The sequence below is a fragment of the Conger conger genome, chromosome 3 (genome assembly GCF_963514075.1).
Source record: "Conger conger chromosome 3, fConCon1.1, whole genome shotgun sequence".
NCBI lineage: Eukaryota > Metazoa > Chordata > Actinopteri > Anguilliformes > Congridae > Conger > Conger conger.
The window spans coordinates 22,445,418-22,460,885 of record NC_083762.1 but is presented as its reverse complement, the minus strand read 5'-3'; the positions used below and the strand labels follow the sequence as shown (position 1 = coordinate 22,460,885).

General features: G+C 41.5%; 1 protein-coding gene across 1 annotated transcript; it reads right to left on the bottom strand.

Moving 5' to 3' along the window:
- Positions 1-3,378: 3,378 nt before the first annotated feature.
- On the bottom strand, positions 3,379-10,404 carry LOC133124844 (charged multivesicular body protein 1b). Its single transcript, XM_061236377.1, has 8 exons — positions 10,169-10,404; positions 8,498-8,595; positions 8,249-8,395; positions 7,020-7,088; positions 6,473-6,580; positions 6,032-6,075; positions 5,444-5,516; positions 3,379-5,031 (listed from the first exon to the last, which is right to left on the bottom strand). Exons 1-8 carry the CDS (start codon positions 10,182-10,184, stop codon positions 4,987-4,989), a joined length of 600 nt encoding a protein of 199 aa, XP_061092361.1. The 5' UTR covers positions 10,185-10,404; the 3' UTR covers positions 3,379-4,986.
- Positions 10,405-15,468: the final 5,064 nt, after the last annotated feature.

The following is a 15,468-nucleotide window of genomic DNA, read 5'->3' as shown; positions in this document are numbered from 1 at the left end:
ATATTCACACTATAAAGACTACAGATTGGTTCTCAGAGACCGCTCATTTTCTGTAATGCGCTTTTCTTTCAAAGACATTTTAATGTATAACTAACTATAGTTCAAATCAACTCAATAAATGCTGAAATGTGAATACAGGGTCAAAGGAACAAAAGCACAGGAAATGAAGACCTGAAAGAGAAAGCAGTAATGTGCCAACCCTGCACTTCAAATATGTTTAAGCAGGTAACCTAACACCAAACAACGGAACATCTGGAACACGAACCAGCATATACTGGATATATTATAATGTAGTGTAATGTCAGATGTGGGTCAGTTACAGTTAATTAGTTTTAGGTACTGAAATGGACTAGAGTTGGGAACTGGAAGTATATATCTTTATAATCAGGACAGGAAAGGGAGAGGTAAAATTGTCGACTACGTATCTGTGCATCAAAACTAAATGACGGAATTGTAGATGCCTAATACCTATGTACGTACCTGTTTCCATTTTGTGCTCATTTCTTTTTTGTTTTCCAATTTGGTTTTGCTTTTAATGTTTTTGAGCAAAAAAATATGACATAAGCAAAAAATAAATAAAAATAGATACAACGGGTCGCAAATTAATTCATTTGAAAAGCTTTCGGGCATCAATGATTTTTGGCATGTGGCATAATCCACATTTCCAAATATTCTATACGATAGTTGTTTGTTAATTGTAATTTTGTGGATATAATTTGTGCTTGGGTTTCCACAAGATTAAATATATAATTTGACAAGATTTAATACGTTATTATTCCATCCCAAATCTTCCCTATGTCTAATTGTACATTTTGTGTGGATGCCTTATGTCATTTTTTAAATACAGTCCAATGCATTAAATAATTGCTTACCTTACAAACAAAGCCTTTTACTGCTGCTTTGGTTTGACAGCCATTGGCTAATTTGAGTTATTTTTTTTACCCACATGAGCAGTGCTGAAGATTAAGGCCTCCCCCCATGACTGCCACCCCTACCCCTGTTGCCTCCTAGTTACTCCTGGCCTGCCATCAGCAGTGATGGGAGAGAATTAGGGTACGTACGTGGCTTTGGAGAGAATTACACACGGCTAATGGCATAACAACAGGCAATGAAATTGTCTGCGGCAATGATTGTAATGGGGGCTTCTGCCCAGCTGGTGGGGCGGTCGGGGGCTCTTGATTATAATTGGGCGAGGCAGAGGTCAGGCGGAGCCGGGGTTGCAGGGATCCGCTCGGAGGTGGCACGCTCGCGGTCCTGAAAGCCGGCACCTGAAATTGTTTGCAGCTGGGGACAGATACAGCGCTCCCTTCATCGCCATGGTAATGACGGCTTGGCATGCGAGTGACTGAGGGCCGCTTCCGACACAGGTGAGACTTTTGACCCCTCATCTGTTTCCTGTTGGGCCGCGGAGCGGATGGAAGGAGAAAGGACAAGCGGGCTGGTATCAAAGCTGACCATTTAGAACTGGAGGGGTGGGAGGGAACGGGGAATGGGGGGGGGGGGGGGGACTATCGACTTTCCGTTTCGGCTTGTGACGATGGAGATGGAGAGGGGGTTGAGTGAAAGGGGGGGGGGGCTCATTCAGCCAGAGACTACCTCGTTAAACCCTAAGACGAGGGTTTTCTAGTTCAAGTGTAACACGGCTTTCAAGTGGCAGCCCACTAAACCCATACTGACTGAGACAGTGAGTCTGTCCTCAGCAGCCACCCTGCTGTCTTTCAGACCCACGGGCTGTTTTACCGCTGGCCGTAAACAACGCTAGCAGCCTCTTAAACCCAGGTGAGCAAACAAACTGCGTTTCTCTGGCAAACTTGAACTTGTCCGCGAGCTGGACTTTGTTTTCGGAAGATCCCCGAATGCACTGTCGGTTTGCGCATTAGAGACTCGGTACCAAAAGGGCGCTTGAAAAAGAATGTGCGTTTTTCTTTTAATAGAACCCTGGAGCCATGAGTCAGAAGTGTGGTCACGCTGCCACAAGTACAGAGAAGAGAAGGAACAAATACAATACTGATAGGTTATTCAGTATTCATTTTCCATTCAGGGCAGGAATGAATCACTTCTGCCCTCTGATGTGCAGTCTACACCGAAGGTGTTCTGATCCATTACCCAAAGATAGACTCAGCCTCATTTATCAGACCTGAGGGATAGAAATTACAGCCAAGCAAAAAAAAAAATTCTTTTTTTCTTCCATGCCACACCACCCTGTGGCATGTGAGGGGGAAAAGAATGAGTAAACAGAAAAAGATACAGCCTGGTACCATATGATGAAGGGGGGGGGGGATATCATCTGATATCAAAGCGACAACATTACTCAAAGCCTACAGCGTGGTAAGCTCCTAACACACAATACAGGCATTCATTCACAGGCACGCTCTAAGCAACGCATCGACATTAACAGGAACAAAATGAGGCAAAAACCCCATGATAATCTGCCAGGTCATCCCTCTGAACGAGTCAATGCTGCAGAAAGCATCTGATGGAAATATGACTGACTGCCATTATAGAATTTAAACTGTGCAAGTGTCCACCAGCTCATAAAGAGCTCATAACAGACATATGGTTACCCATACCCCAACCAGCGTGTGGGAGTTCAGGTGGATAGGTTTTTAATCCATTTGACTTGCTGTGATAGAATACTTGCCCACACGTGACAATAAGGGTACATGAATTGGCAAGTAATGTAATTAACATGAATTGATGTAAAAATACATTAAGCATGAAATTAACTTTTGATTAGTTCACGAACTACAAACTAATGTACTGTATTAGTCACATGAATAATTATACATTAGCGTACCATAGGAAAAATGTAGTTAACCATTAACAAGTACAGTAACGGTTTTTGTTTTTCATTGCAATATGAATTGGCATTAACTAACATATAGTCAACATGCATTAATGATATGCAAATACATAAACTAAACTGTACAGATTAAGCTTTCACCTATGTTAATGCCCATTCATGTAACCTTATTTCTGTTACATCCATTCCACCTTTACACCATGCCTGCCAGTGGACGATGGGCTCCCCTTCTAGAGCAGGATTTCTTCCCATCGGAAAGTTTATTCACACCGTCGTTTCTGCCTCATGTGCTTGATATTGGAAGGGCTCAGGTCTTGTGTTTGCCCTTTTTGCACTTCTGTTACTCTGTGAAGCATCTTTGTGAAGGTTTGAAAAAGTGCTGTACAAATAAAACTGACTTGGCTTTCAGTTTGGAAAAACAGAGGTGCTAAACACGCGTAAGGGATTGTAACCACACACGTAAACAGCACCTGGATGCAGAGACATTTTGCTCAACACAGCCCTGGTTTACCCAACGTCAATCATCAGACACACGCTTTCATAAAGATACAGTAAACATGAATAAGCTTGGCATCTAGGTTAAAAATATGTTTATTGATTCACACCCTAATGTCACCAAACATATAGAAGAATGAGACAGTGATAAATAGTAAGGATCATGGAGTCATTTTTATATTTTTTCACAATGCAATCTGAACGGTCATGCACAGAGAACAGCAAATCAGGAACACATCTTAACTAAATAAGCAAGACAGGATCTGAACACCTACTGTATTTATTTGGTACATGTTAAAGGGCTTGAGGTTACTGCATTTTTTGGCCAGAGTCAGCAATCAAAATGCAAATCAACTGGCCTACAATGAAATAAATGTATGTTAACCTTAAAGTAAAGGTGGGTCTAGAATTTAGCACTTAAGTCACCTTTACTTTAAAGTCTATCACAGTCAAATGAAGGTATAAAAGGTGAATTTGGACACAATGTTTGACAATAAAGGCTAGGGGGGAGGTACTCAGAGCAAAGATATATTCTTCTTTCAGGTTTGTTCTGGCATTTATATTATATCAAACAAAATGCCTTATCTCCTGATACTTCTGCATATAAATATCTGCTTAGTCTTCACATACAATTTCAGTCTCCCTTTAGTGTACTACCAGGGCAGTACTTGCAGTCTTGATGGACTGTGATATTGAAACCTTCAGGTGAAAATGTTCTTACCAGACCACGTAGCATTACTGGGTCTGACCTTAGTCCCAGGATTAAGATATGGGGGGAAATGTACATTTGATTCTAAATATATATATATATATATGTATACGTATATGTATTTTCCACAGTAATTATCTACGTACAAAGAGGTATTATACTTTGAGTGTTGTCTGAAGTGAAGTAAAAACAGATTCAATTGCTGCATAATTAAAATGTGGTTTCACACTCCTCCCAGCAAATCTCAGTCAAGCAAACTGGCAGGAGAAAAAAAACAGAACAGAATAAAACAGAAATCAGCCATTTTAGACACTCATACACAAACACACACGCATATACACTCACTGAGCACATTATTAGGAACACCAGTACACCTACTTATGCATGCGATTATCTAATCAGCCAATCATGTGGTAGCAGTGCAATGCATAAAATCATGCAGATACGGGTCAGGAGCTTCAATTGATGTTCAGCAGTTTCTGAGATACTCAAACCACCAACAATCATTCCACAATCAATGTCACTTAGATCACATTTCTTCCCCTTTCAGACATTTAGTCTGAACAACAGCTGAATCTCTGAGTCTGCATGCTTTTATGCATTTAGTTGCTACCAAGATTGCCTGACTAAATATTTTAATTAGCAAGCTGATGTACAGGTCTACCAAATAAATTGCTCACTGAGTGTACTATATATATATATATATGCACATGTATGCATTAATACATGTCGCACCCTTGACTCTCCGTTTTCAAGGTTCCGACCCTTGCAGCACAGATGTGGAGTGTGAATATATCCAAAATCAAAATGGCTGCCACTTTGGAGTCAACAGTGAGAAGGCTGCGAACGCCCTGTGAAATGGAGGACCTATGAGGCAGAGAGGCGTGGGGACAGGCCCTGAAGGATGCTACAGCTTTAGGTCCAGGGTGATCACACGGTCCAAACCATCACTTCAGTCGTACTGCGCTTTGGAGCTCCTCTACACCTGGTCCCGCAGTTTGGCCAGCCTCTGGGACAGCTCATCCTGGGGACGAACACAGAGAGGCGCTTACTGAGGACGAACACAGAGAGGCGCTTACTGAGGACGAACACAGAGAGGGCGCTTACTGAGGACGAACACAGAGAGGCGCTTACTGAGGACGAACACAGAGAGGCGCTTACTGAGGACGAACACAGAGAGGCGCTTACTGAGGACGAACACAGAGAGGCGCTTACTGAGGACGAACACAGAGAGGGCGCTTACTGAGGACGAACACAGAGAGGGCGCTTACTGAGGACGAACACAGAGAGGGTGCTTACTGAGGACGCCACTGTTGTGCCACTATCCCTGATCACAGCAATCATCGAAAGGCATGATATTCACATGGGTGCAAAGTGAGTGTGTGGAAGTAAGTTGTGCGTGAAGTTGTGTGTGCACGTGTGTGACGTTTTCGTACCTGCTCTGCTGATGCCACGCTGGTCCCCACAGATCCCATCTGTCCCTGGGGCAGCTCCATGTTCAGATCCAGGCTGCAGTAACACGCAGGACATGCAGGGTGTGTCATTACCTCCCGCTTCAGCACATTCAAGATCGGGCTACATCGTAACCTGCTGCCTATGCATTCCTGTACACAGCACTAGTGGGGAATTCAGGAAAACCAGAGGCTGTGTGCAGACTGTTCATTTACATACGGACCATGGCCACTGTCTGTGACCCTGGACTGCCAAGTGGACACATGCTCTCGCGCTCTCACACACACACACACACACACACACACACACACACAGTATTTGCCTCTCATACACACCACACTCTCCCCATCTGCTCATTCAGGCACCGAGCACTCATGTTTACATTTGCACATCCTTCTGAAAGCACCACAGCTCAGACAGCAGTGTCTGTGTACAGCATCACCACCTCAGTCACCAGGCCTGCAAACCGGTCCCCTTGCCAGTCCCATTGCTGGGTTAACAGGCACAGGTTTGCAGTAAAGACAGTAGACCACGCAGGAATCATTCACACAATAAAACACGCTCCAGCTTACCCCGCCTCATCTGCCATTTCATGCATCAGAGAATCCACTTCATTCTGGAAAACACACATGAACACAAATAAATAAATCCAATATCTACACCCCTCCCAATCTCCAAATGATAAACAAATAAAGAAAGAAAAATCATTGTTACATTTCTGTTGTTTGTTATTGTCAGAACGAACAGAACGGAGAGAAAGATTTGGAATAGGATTCAACTGGCTGCTGTTCATATTAGTCACCACAAGAGGGCGCTACTGCATAGCCTGCAGTCTTTGTATCCACTTACACATAAGTGCTCCCTAGTCAGGCCTAAAGCTGAATTGAGCTCATATACCGAGTGGCAGCATGTGCCAGGTCCATCGAGACACCGGGCAGCTGCGCCCATGATGCCGGCGGTGGAAAGGAGAAAGGGTGCGTGTCCAAATGACGGCATTCTGGCTCTGTTTGTACCTGTGGCGTCGTGAGCGTGGTCGTGCTGCTCATCGTGTCCTCCATCTGTGCCGTCTGGACGTCCAGCGTCTCAAACTGCCGCTCAAACTTGTCCATTAGGGCTGAGATCTGGAGCAGAAACGTGGAGAAACGGGTTCATCCAAAATATATCCATTAACAAATTACAAATTACATTAAGTGCATTAATCTGGGCATTTTGTCATTTTCAGAAGTATGCTTGAGTGTTTTGTAATGTAAACTCACCGTGTTTCGAACACCAAGTTAGCTCACCATGTTCCGAACAGAGCAACGTTCATGACAAATAACAAAAACAAAAAAAAAAACTTTCAAATCAGCTTTGTTTTTTTTTTTTTGTTGTGTGTAAAGTACAATTCCTTCCGTTTTTATGAAAAACTTGATACGAGTCACATACGCGATCAAAGCAACAGACCTGCACACAAAAGAATACATTCAAAATAATTTTGTCTCTGCCTGACAACAGAAGTGGAATGAAGATCACTGCTATACACCAACAAATGCACACATACTGCTCATGCACACTCCATACCTTCTCCAAGTTCATGCTTTTCAGTGTGGCATCCATGGACTTCACTACTCCAGCCATTGACTTGGTGACCTGCGGGAAAGGATACACACTCAGTTTGCATTGTCACCATCAAAAAGCCAGGGGCAATTGACCAATTGACACAGGAAAACAATGCTGCAAAACCATTTCTGTCCAGAAGTGGCGCTTCAATTCACAACCTAAACAAGCAACAATATAAATAAACAAAAACAACAACAAAAATTAAAAATTAAATAATCATCGACTACATCTTTGAATTATGAAGCTGTCTGAACATGCTAGTATATAAACAATACATAAATTATACTGTACAATCATATGTAATCACAGGGAAGATACACCGTCAACATGCATGAGCGTGGGCCTGCCCAATTTATATAGCAGTTTGACGACAGGGTAGTCGGAACAGCTTGCTCAAGGGAACGACAGCTGTGCCGCACACAAGTTTCCAGAACAAAAGCACCGAAAATGCAATGAAGTATGAACACAAGCAAAAACCCTGATTCGTTAGTCGCTTTACAACATTTTAAAAAATGAATACAAAAAAAAAAAAGAATTAATTCAACGGTTGGTAAGAGCATAATCATCCAAAAGCACTGCGAGCACGAAAAAATATATAATTTAAAAATTATTTATTTGCAGGCGCAGAAGCATGTGTGACAGTAGCCGATTTACATGTTCTGTCCCCAGATATAAATAAGAACACGTAATGCCTTGGGGACACAATACAATCTTGTCGTGTTCAAGACCTTTGGAAATCCTAAAAAGATCGCCAGTCGTTGCATGATGCGCCCACCTCCGACGGCCATTTAACGCGAGACCATCAGAGACTCAATCGCAGCAAGCTAGTCTGCGACTCTTGTATAAAACTGATTTAATTTTATCACAGGTCTTTAGGCATGGCCCTTATATAGAGCTTGCTTGCTTTTCCTGTGACATACGTGTGTAATGTGAGCATTCCTAAATGGATACACGTTTTTATTAGAGATGGTCATTAAATATGAGATACTCTCCATTTTTTGAGTCACATTAGCAATACTTCCTGGAAATATGTTCATATACATATTCCCACAGGTTAGCACACCCAGTCAACGCACTGGTTCTTGGCCCATTGACAGTGAAAACAGTGGTACAAAGAAAATGAATACGGGAAAAAAACAAAAAAACAAAGGCTGTGTGGTTGTAAGCACCACTGTCTGTCTTTATTTCACCTTATTCATGGTGACAGCGGTTTGGACCCTGGCAGCAACTGCGTCCACACGAGCACTCATCCTCAGGAAGTTGATGGACTGGTTCTTCTGTCTGATGGCATTTTCCGCATGTATCCTGGCAACTTCCATGTTTCCTTTCTGAATGGCCTGAGTGAGTAGGTTCATTTGATAAGTGGCAAAATATTCAAAGCACACACTGGTGTCTGGTTCTGAGACATCGCAAATGGGTCATTTTCAGAGCTAGCCTACCTTCTTCACTTTGGCTTTCTCTGCCTTTTCCTCTTTGTCGCATTTCTTGGAGTTCCGTTGGAGCTCTTTGGCAGCGAACTTTAAGTTGAAAAGGTGTTCTGTGGTTGGATGTTAAGGCCTTTACTCTGCGCTTTGTCTTCAATTAAATAAAGTAAGCAAGTAACCAATATACAAGCAAATAAAATAACAGTGCACCCCAATCTTTGTCAAAAAGGCGGAAACTACTCTGTAAATATGCGGTCACTGGAGTAGGCTACATGGATCAAAATTTCTGATTTCTGATTGATTTTAAGCCTGGAAATGCCAATTTTGTTAAACCATTGACAGACTCACCACAGCATAATGAACCAATGCTAATTAATGACTCAGACGTAATGCGATGTTTCCTGATTGAACTAGCTGCATCGAGAACATATATTGATCACTAACATGCAGTCTGACGACAGCCAGTACTTCCGAATGGAATTAGCCAAATATTATTAGATATGTAACAACGTCGCAGTATCAAAGGGAAAGCGTTGAAACATAGCAGCCAACAGCGAGTCATTCTTAAAATAAACCTAGCGGGGGAGCCTTCACGTGGTCAGTGTAAACAACCAATCAATCCAAAATGGGGTTCTTTTGGCTCTTTTCACTACAACTAACGAAATTAACTACTGCAAATTACGTCGAATTATCTTCCAGAAACACAAACGAATGAAGGCATTAAATCACGGCACATTGTTAACACAATGAGGTAAAGCAACTCAATGCCAATGCAGGTCTTGATGAACGCCCATCATTAATGGGGCGCATTCGTGGGGTCCGTAACGTTAGCTAATTTAGAATAGTGGCAACGCGTTGATGGGATTAGGACAAACGTTGGCAACATCAACTGTACGGACAGCTAGCTAGTCAGTAAAACGCACGACAAATAACCCTTCCAAGCAGGTCTGCATCATGCAAACATTGTACTGCATGGTTATATTATTATCAAACCTAACGCATTATTCAAATATACTACTATACTAGCTAGCAAGACAGATCATAATACCGTTAACTTAACTTACTATGTGGTTAACGTTAGTTGCTTGCTCGCAATGTGAACTGTATCGCCAATTTAATTATCTTGCACATATGGGCAAACACGCAAACTAGATGGTGTTACTGGGCTTGTCAGGTTATTGTTAAGTGGGTAGCTGGTTACCTTAAAGTAAACGTTAATATAACTACACGAACATTATCGTGGCCAGGTATGTTCATACAAAACTAGAGACTAGCTAAGCAGGCTAACTGCACAACGTCCTAGCTAACTCCTAGCATAGCGTTCAGTGTCGTTCGTAAAGTGTAACGAAACCATAGCTCCAACTCCAAATCTAACAGGTTTGCAGGAGTGATACATATGGCTAACAACTATCTAAAGGATGAAAGATTATCTGTACTAGCCTTGTAACTTACTAGCGTTAACAGTTAGCTAGTGAACATCAAACGGTTTTTCTTCACCACATAGCTAGCTAGCTAGTTAACGTTACCATGAATCTTATTTAACCGAGCAGATAGTAAGACTCTGCTAACTACCTATAGTTCGCATGTAAATAAAACATATTTGGGTGATATTAACTTGCTCGCCACCTATAACACAAACACACAACTCCAAACAGGCCATTTTGCTCTTTTTTTGAATAAGGATACTTTCCATACTCGACATGATTGTAGTCTCTAACGTTACAGTTAGCCAGCGGTCTTGAACTCCAGCTAGTGTATGTGAAGTAGCTTATTAGCTACCTTGCTGAAGTTACAGTTATCCCGTTTGATTAAGCGTTGATTATATTTTGACTAGCAAAATTAGGTGGCGACTGTTTTAGGTTACCCACTTCCTCTGTTTTATTTCGATTCTCCCAGTTACTTCCGGCTACAAGCAACAACTGGAATGATGACATCACCATCACGCCTTCGAAATCGTGCCCTGTGTACGTCACAAGCGTTCGGGAACACGGTGGTGAACTGGGTGCGCGCGCAATTCATGCATTTTTTCTAGGGCTGTGTAGAATAACTTTAATGACGTCAATTTTTTTATTTTTGGAAACGAGTTGATTGACCTTTTTCATGAAGCGCATTTGCTTAAAGGGTTTGTGGTTTTCATCTTTTGACACCAACTCACTTTATCCGGCAGGAAGCAATTTCCGCATGTTATTTCAAAATAAGAATAGATAGGATATCTTGATTTGACTGTTTGTTGTACCAGAGTAGCTTGCAGCCATGCGTCTGAATGCAACTAAAAAACGTATTTCTATATTTTAAAAAAATCTTTAGTAGGTTATTTAGATTATACACTGAATCAGGCTAAATTACAAAATAGAATGTTCTGGGGCACAACGAATGTATGGGCACAACGAACTGCTTAACGTCAAAAAGATGGAAAATATGTGATATGTATGATTTGTTTTAATGTAAAACTAATCAAACGGGACACATATCATAAACATATCAGTTTGATCGGACGGCTGCATCTCCCCAATTCATGTTCTTGTCCGAGCGCGTGCACACGAGCACATTTGTCTGGTGTATTTGTATGGTCTATATGCGGAGTCTGTCTGGTTAGGAAGGTGTCTGGAGGCTGAGCCTATGCGAGCATGGGCAAGCAGGCGAGTGTGAGATGTGACGGTGGCGCATGAAAGCCCTGGTTGACTGTGAGGGGGCGGGGGAACGGGCTTGATTGATGATTAGGTTTGCGTCTCTACATCACGGGAGCATAGACGGATGAGTCACCATCCGCTTCATATAATATTCAGTGTGATCGCGCTGCTGCAGCGCGTGTGCAGCATCTTCTTGGCTTCCCCCTCCCCCCGGCCTGCCGTGCACGCTCGCCCCCTCAGCAGGACAGGCTCTACAAACCAGCTTAAGGCTGCTGCATTTTCACATTCATGTTTACATAAGGAGCTTGAACCCTTCTAGCAGCTTTTCCTATGTAAAGCTTACTATAATACAACAGTGTGATATATAGGCCTACTGCTCATTTTACCTTTGATAACACAGTGCCTGGTGTCGTGTTGCTTTGGATTTGAATAATTATGTGATGTTTCTGGATTTGAATACAACACCACATTGTACATCCATTTCCTTTGTTATTGGCTTTTTCCCCTTAACAGTGGAAAAGGTCAGCTAATTACCTTTTATACCTGCAACATATGGCTCCCAAGCTCACAGAGTCCATCTTGAAAATGTCATATTTACCCTCTTTTTAGCAGTAGTCCATGAAAGCTGTCATTTCTGAGCAAACACTTAAATAACACAAGCCTGTGCTTTCAGTCAGCAGGAGATCACATTTGTTGAGTTCTTGTGAATAGCTTAGTATTTCTACTGAGCTCATGGGCTCTAGTTCTTTATATTTCAAATGGATTTTTCCTTTCAACAATCATGCGCTAAACCTGTGTTAAACAAGATAATGTGAGTCCAATAGAATGAGTGGAGTCGACAGTATGAAAGTCAATATGAAGACAGAGCACCACAATTTCTCGATTTCAGTAAGGTTTTCTGTGCCTTGTGGTCTCCTAGATCATGGAAGTTAGTTGATGGACTGTTTTCTGACTGTCCAGGACATTTTGCTGTGGACTGGCTGTGAATGCTGTAGACACAAATCCTTTTTTAAAATATTTATCTGGCTTGAAATTCAGAAGTTTAGAGATGATACCTTTTGTCCAATCCTTATGTTGAATCGTCAAACCCTGCTAAACTATAGCTAGCTATGAATGATGATAAACTGACACCAAACAGCTTAATCAAAAATCTAAACCCGTAAACATTTCTCTACAAATATAGCTGTCAGTATACTATATTGGTATACTTCTTATGGTGTTTACTGTATATTATTCTGACTGGTACTGTTCTCTAGTCAAGATTCCTTCACAAAGGTTTAAAATAGAACAAGTTTGGGAGTGATAATATCTATCAAATGAAGCTGTATATGTAGCCATCAGATTTGCATATGAAAGCTTTGAGTGTACTATATTCAAAGGGTTTGGTTCAAACAAGGATTGAGAAATACATTCTCAGAGGATTCAGAGGCAGGCACAATTCTGTTTGTCTGAGTCAGAGACAGTTTGATACTTTAAAGAGTACAGTTATGAGAGGATGTTTTGCTGTAATGTAATGTCATTTGAGTTTCTCATTGGTCTTGTATCCACATCTGCCAATGTCCTTCAAGGACCCATCATGGGTCATGTGGTTTGTTATCAGGATGGAAAGGAAATGTGTAAACATATGGTGTCCCAGTCAATGCAGAAGCAGGTTTTTAAAATGGGATGTATGATTCTGTAAAACAATAAATAAAAATAATGCCTCCATAAAGATCCATAAAGCATGAGCCCCATCTCAACACTCTTCCCACGTTAATATGTAAACCGTTTTCCTGTTTGCCCTTTACTCCCCTGCGACACTGATGTGTACTCAGCAGTGTTCTGCCACAGCTTTTCCACTGTATGTCTCTGATGGTAATGGATGATATGACAATGGCTGATAAGCATGCATTTCACTGTCACAGTTGGTGGGATCCATGCATGTCCTCAAAACCTACTTTCAAACAGAAAGTGCAATAATAATTACAAATAAAAACAATAATCATAGTCATAATTGTATGTTTGCACAAGGTACCATATTTTTTTACACCGTTGTTACCACTGTTGTTACCCTGCAGAAAAGTGTCTTAAGAAGCATACTTAAAAGCAGAAAATATAAAAACAAATGGTCTTCAAAAAGGTTTGATTACAAAGTCCAAGTGGTTGTGATGATGTTGCTGGCCTTTGTGCACATGGGTCCTCCGGAGATTTGCTGTTTTAGTGAACCCAATAAACTGGTGATGTAGCTTAGCCAAACTCAGCAGTATGACACAACACTATCAATCCTCACCTGTGGGGCGGCATTGGACACCCTCAGTCCTAAGCCCTGCTGCAGCAATGTCTCCTGAGATCCAGTGGGGGTGGACTTAGAAAACCAAGAGTCAACTCAAGGGTTTCAGAACATTCTTATTGTGTGCAGGAATTTTACTGTGTTCTGTATGATCTTCACAAAGTGGTGTAAGTAGAGCCTGCCGTGATTACATATGTAATTTTATTACGGTGATGATTATTATTATGACGTACGAATGAAACTATCCTTCGGACAGAGTAGCCTACAAGTACTTTCATGGAATACGTTTATTAGTCCGTATCTTACGGTATATTATAGATCGATTTGTGTACTTTAGAAATGAGCAAAACATTTGTTTTAGAGTGTTATAATAGTTTTTTCAGTCACTGAAATAATTATATCGGTGTTGGTATGCAATGCTGAATGGTGCATGGATAGACAGACTTCCACCACCTGTTAAAGATCGCCTAATCCCCATTGTTGTGGTTTGTCTACCGTGCGGACTACCTTAAAAATGTGACGCCAGGTTTCCATGGAAACTGGTTTACGCTACAGGGTCTAAGAGAGAAAACAGTGCGAGATATTCCGGAGTTCCATTTCAGAACCACGCTCAGCCTGGACAGCGACCACACACGAAACTCCGGCTTCATGATTCCCATTTTCATGTAAATGCTTCCAGAAAAAGACATCTACTGACCATAGAAGGATCTTACCCGTTGACAACCAACGGTGCCGTGATATTTCAATTTATTTTCTATTTAGGTGAGTTACTTTCTCCCTGACACTTTTCTTCTATTGCTGTCGTGTTCTATGGTTGTTGCTAGGTGTGTGACGGCATTCAGGTGAAAACATGACTGACCCGGTGGGGACCAACAAGTTTGCGTCATGGGTTTCAGAACATTGTGAAATTTAAAACAATGAACTGGAACAACAGAAAGTTATTGATTATCGATGCCAATATAGTTACAGATGCAAATTCGGTGCTTTGGAAGGAACGAGTGTTCGAATGTGCAGAGTGGAGCAGTTAATCGAAAGAACTTCAGACTGATCATTGTAGCTATTTTGATTAGTCCGCGTTGTTATTATGGAAATATGAATTGCCAAGACTGATAAGTACATAATTATTTGCATGTCAGGTTTTGAAATGGCATTAACAGGGATTATAGGAGCAGTAGTCTATTCAGACAAATCTGTAGCCTAGCCAGTCTATAGGTTACATTAACGCTATTATTTTTAGTTGTTCATCTTCATGACAATATACCACATGCGGTTGCTGTTTTGTTCTCACATAATGCAAGTAGCCTACTGTTGCTCGTTATGCTTATTAGCTAACATAGAACTGTTGACATTAGTAATTCTGGGACATATTGTTCTAAATGATATCGAAATATCAACATAATCAGTCATATATCTTCTTTTTGTAATTAGACGCACAAAAAACACCCTGTTCCCAACTACTATATCGATAACAGCGTCCCTGCAACATCACGATGTGTTCTCGGTTCCGGAAAACAAGGGCTTGACACTTTTATGACGACTGAGCTTGACTGCAGTTTCCACGCTTTTGGTTGCATTTTGCGTCTGCTGTTTTCTTTTATTTTTTACACTATTTACCTAAATTGTAAGTGACACAATAGCCTACGTCACCAAAGGTGTTTAGCATGTCTGATTCCGAGCGTGTAAACTGTCATTTATTTATTTATTTATTTATTGAGCACAGTTTTTGGATACGCCATTTGTTAACGATGCCCTTTAAGTTGACTAAGTTGGAGCAGCCTTTGGTATCTTGGTGAAGTTTGTCAAAGACTGTAGCCTCTTGGCTTCAGCTAACTACAGATTATCGGCAGGTTTTCAGCACTCTTCTTGTCTGAAAGCGATCCGTTGTATTCATCAATAAAGAGCGTCAAGACTTTCTCCTTTTCTTCCGCACTGGATTTATATAGATCATGGTATAAATCAGGTGGAGAAGCGCATCTGGGTGCAGTTTTTTTATCCAGCTATGACTCACACAGGCTTATTTGAGAGAGAGAGAGAGAGAGAGAGAGAGAGAGAGAGAGAGAGAGAGAGAGAGAGAGAGAGAGAGAGAG

Bases quoted from the DNA above. Each gene is read 5' to 3' on its own strand.
- LOC133124844 (XM_061236377.1), bottom strand. The intron at 8,396-8,497 runs GTAGGCTAGCTC...CTACTCACTCAG, and splicing joins AGAAAGCCAAAGTGAAGAAG to GCCATTCAGAAAGGAAACAT. The intron at 7,089-8,248 runs GTGAAATAAAGA...CCTTTCCCGCAG, and splicing joins CCGCTGTCACCATGAATAAG to GTCACCAAGTCAATGGCTGG.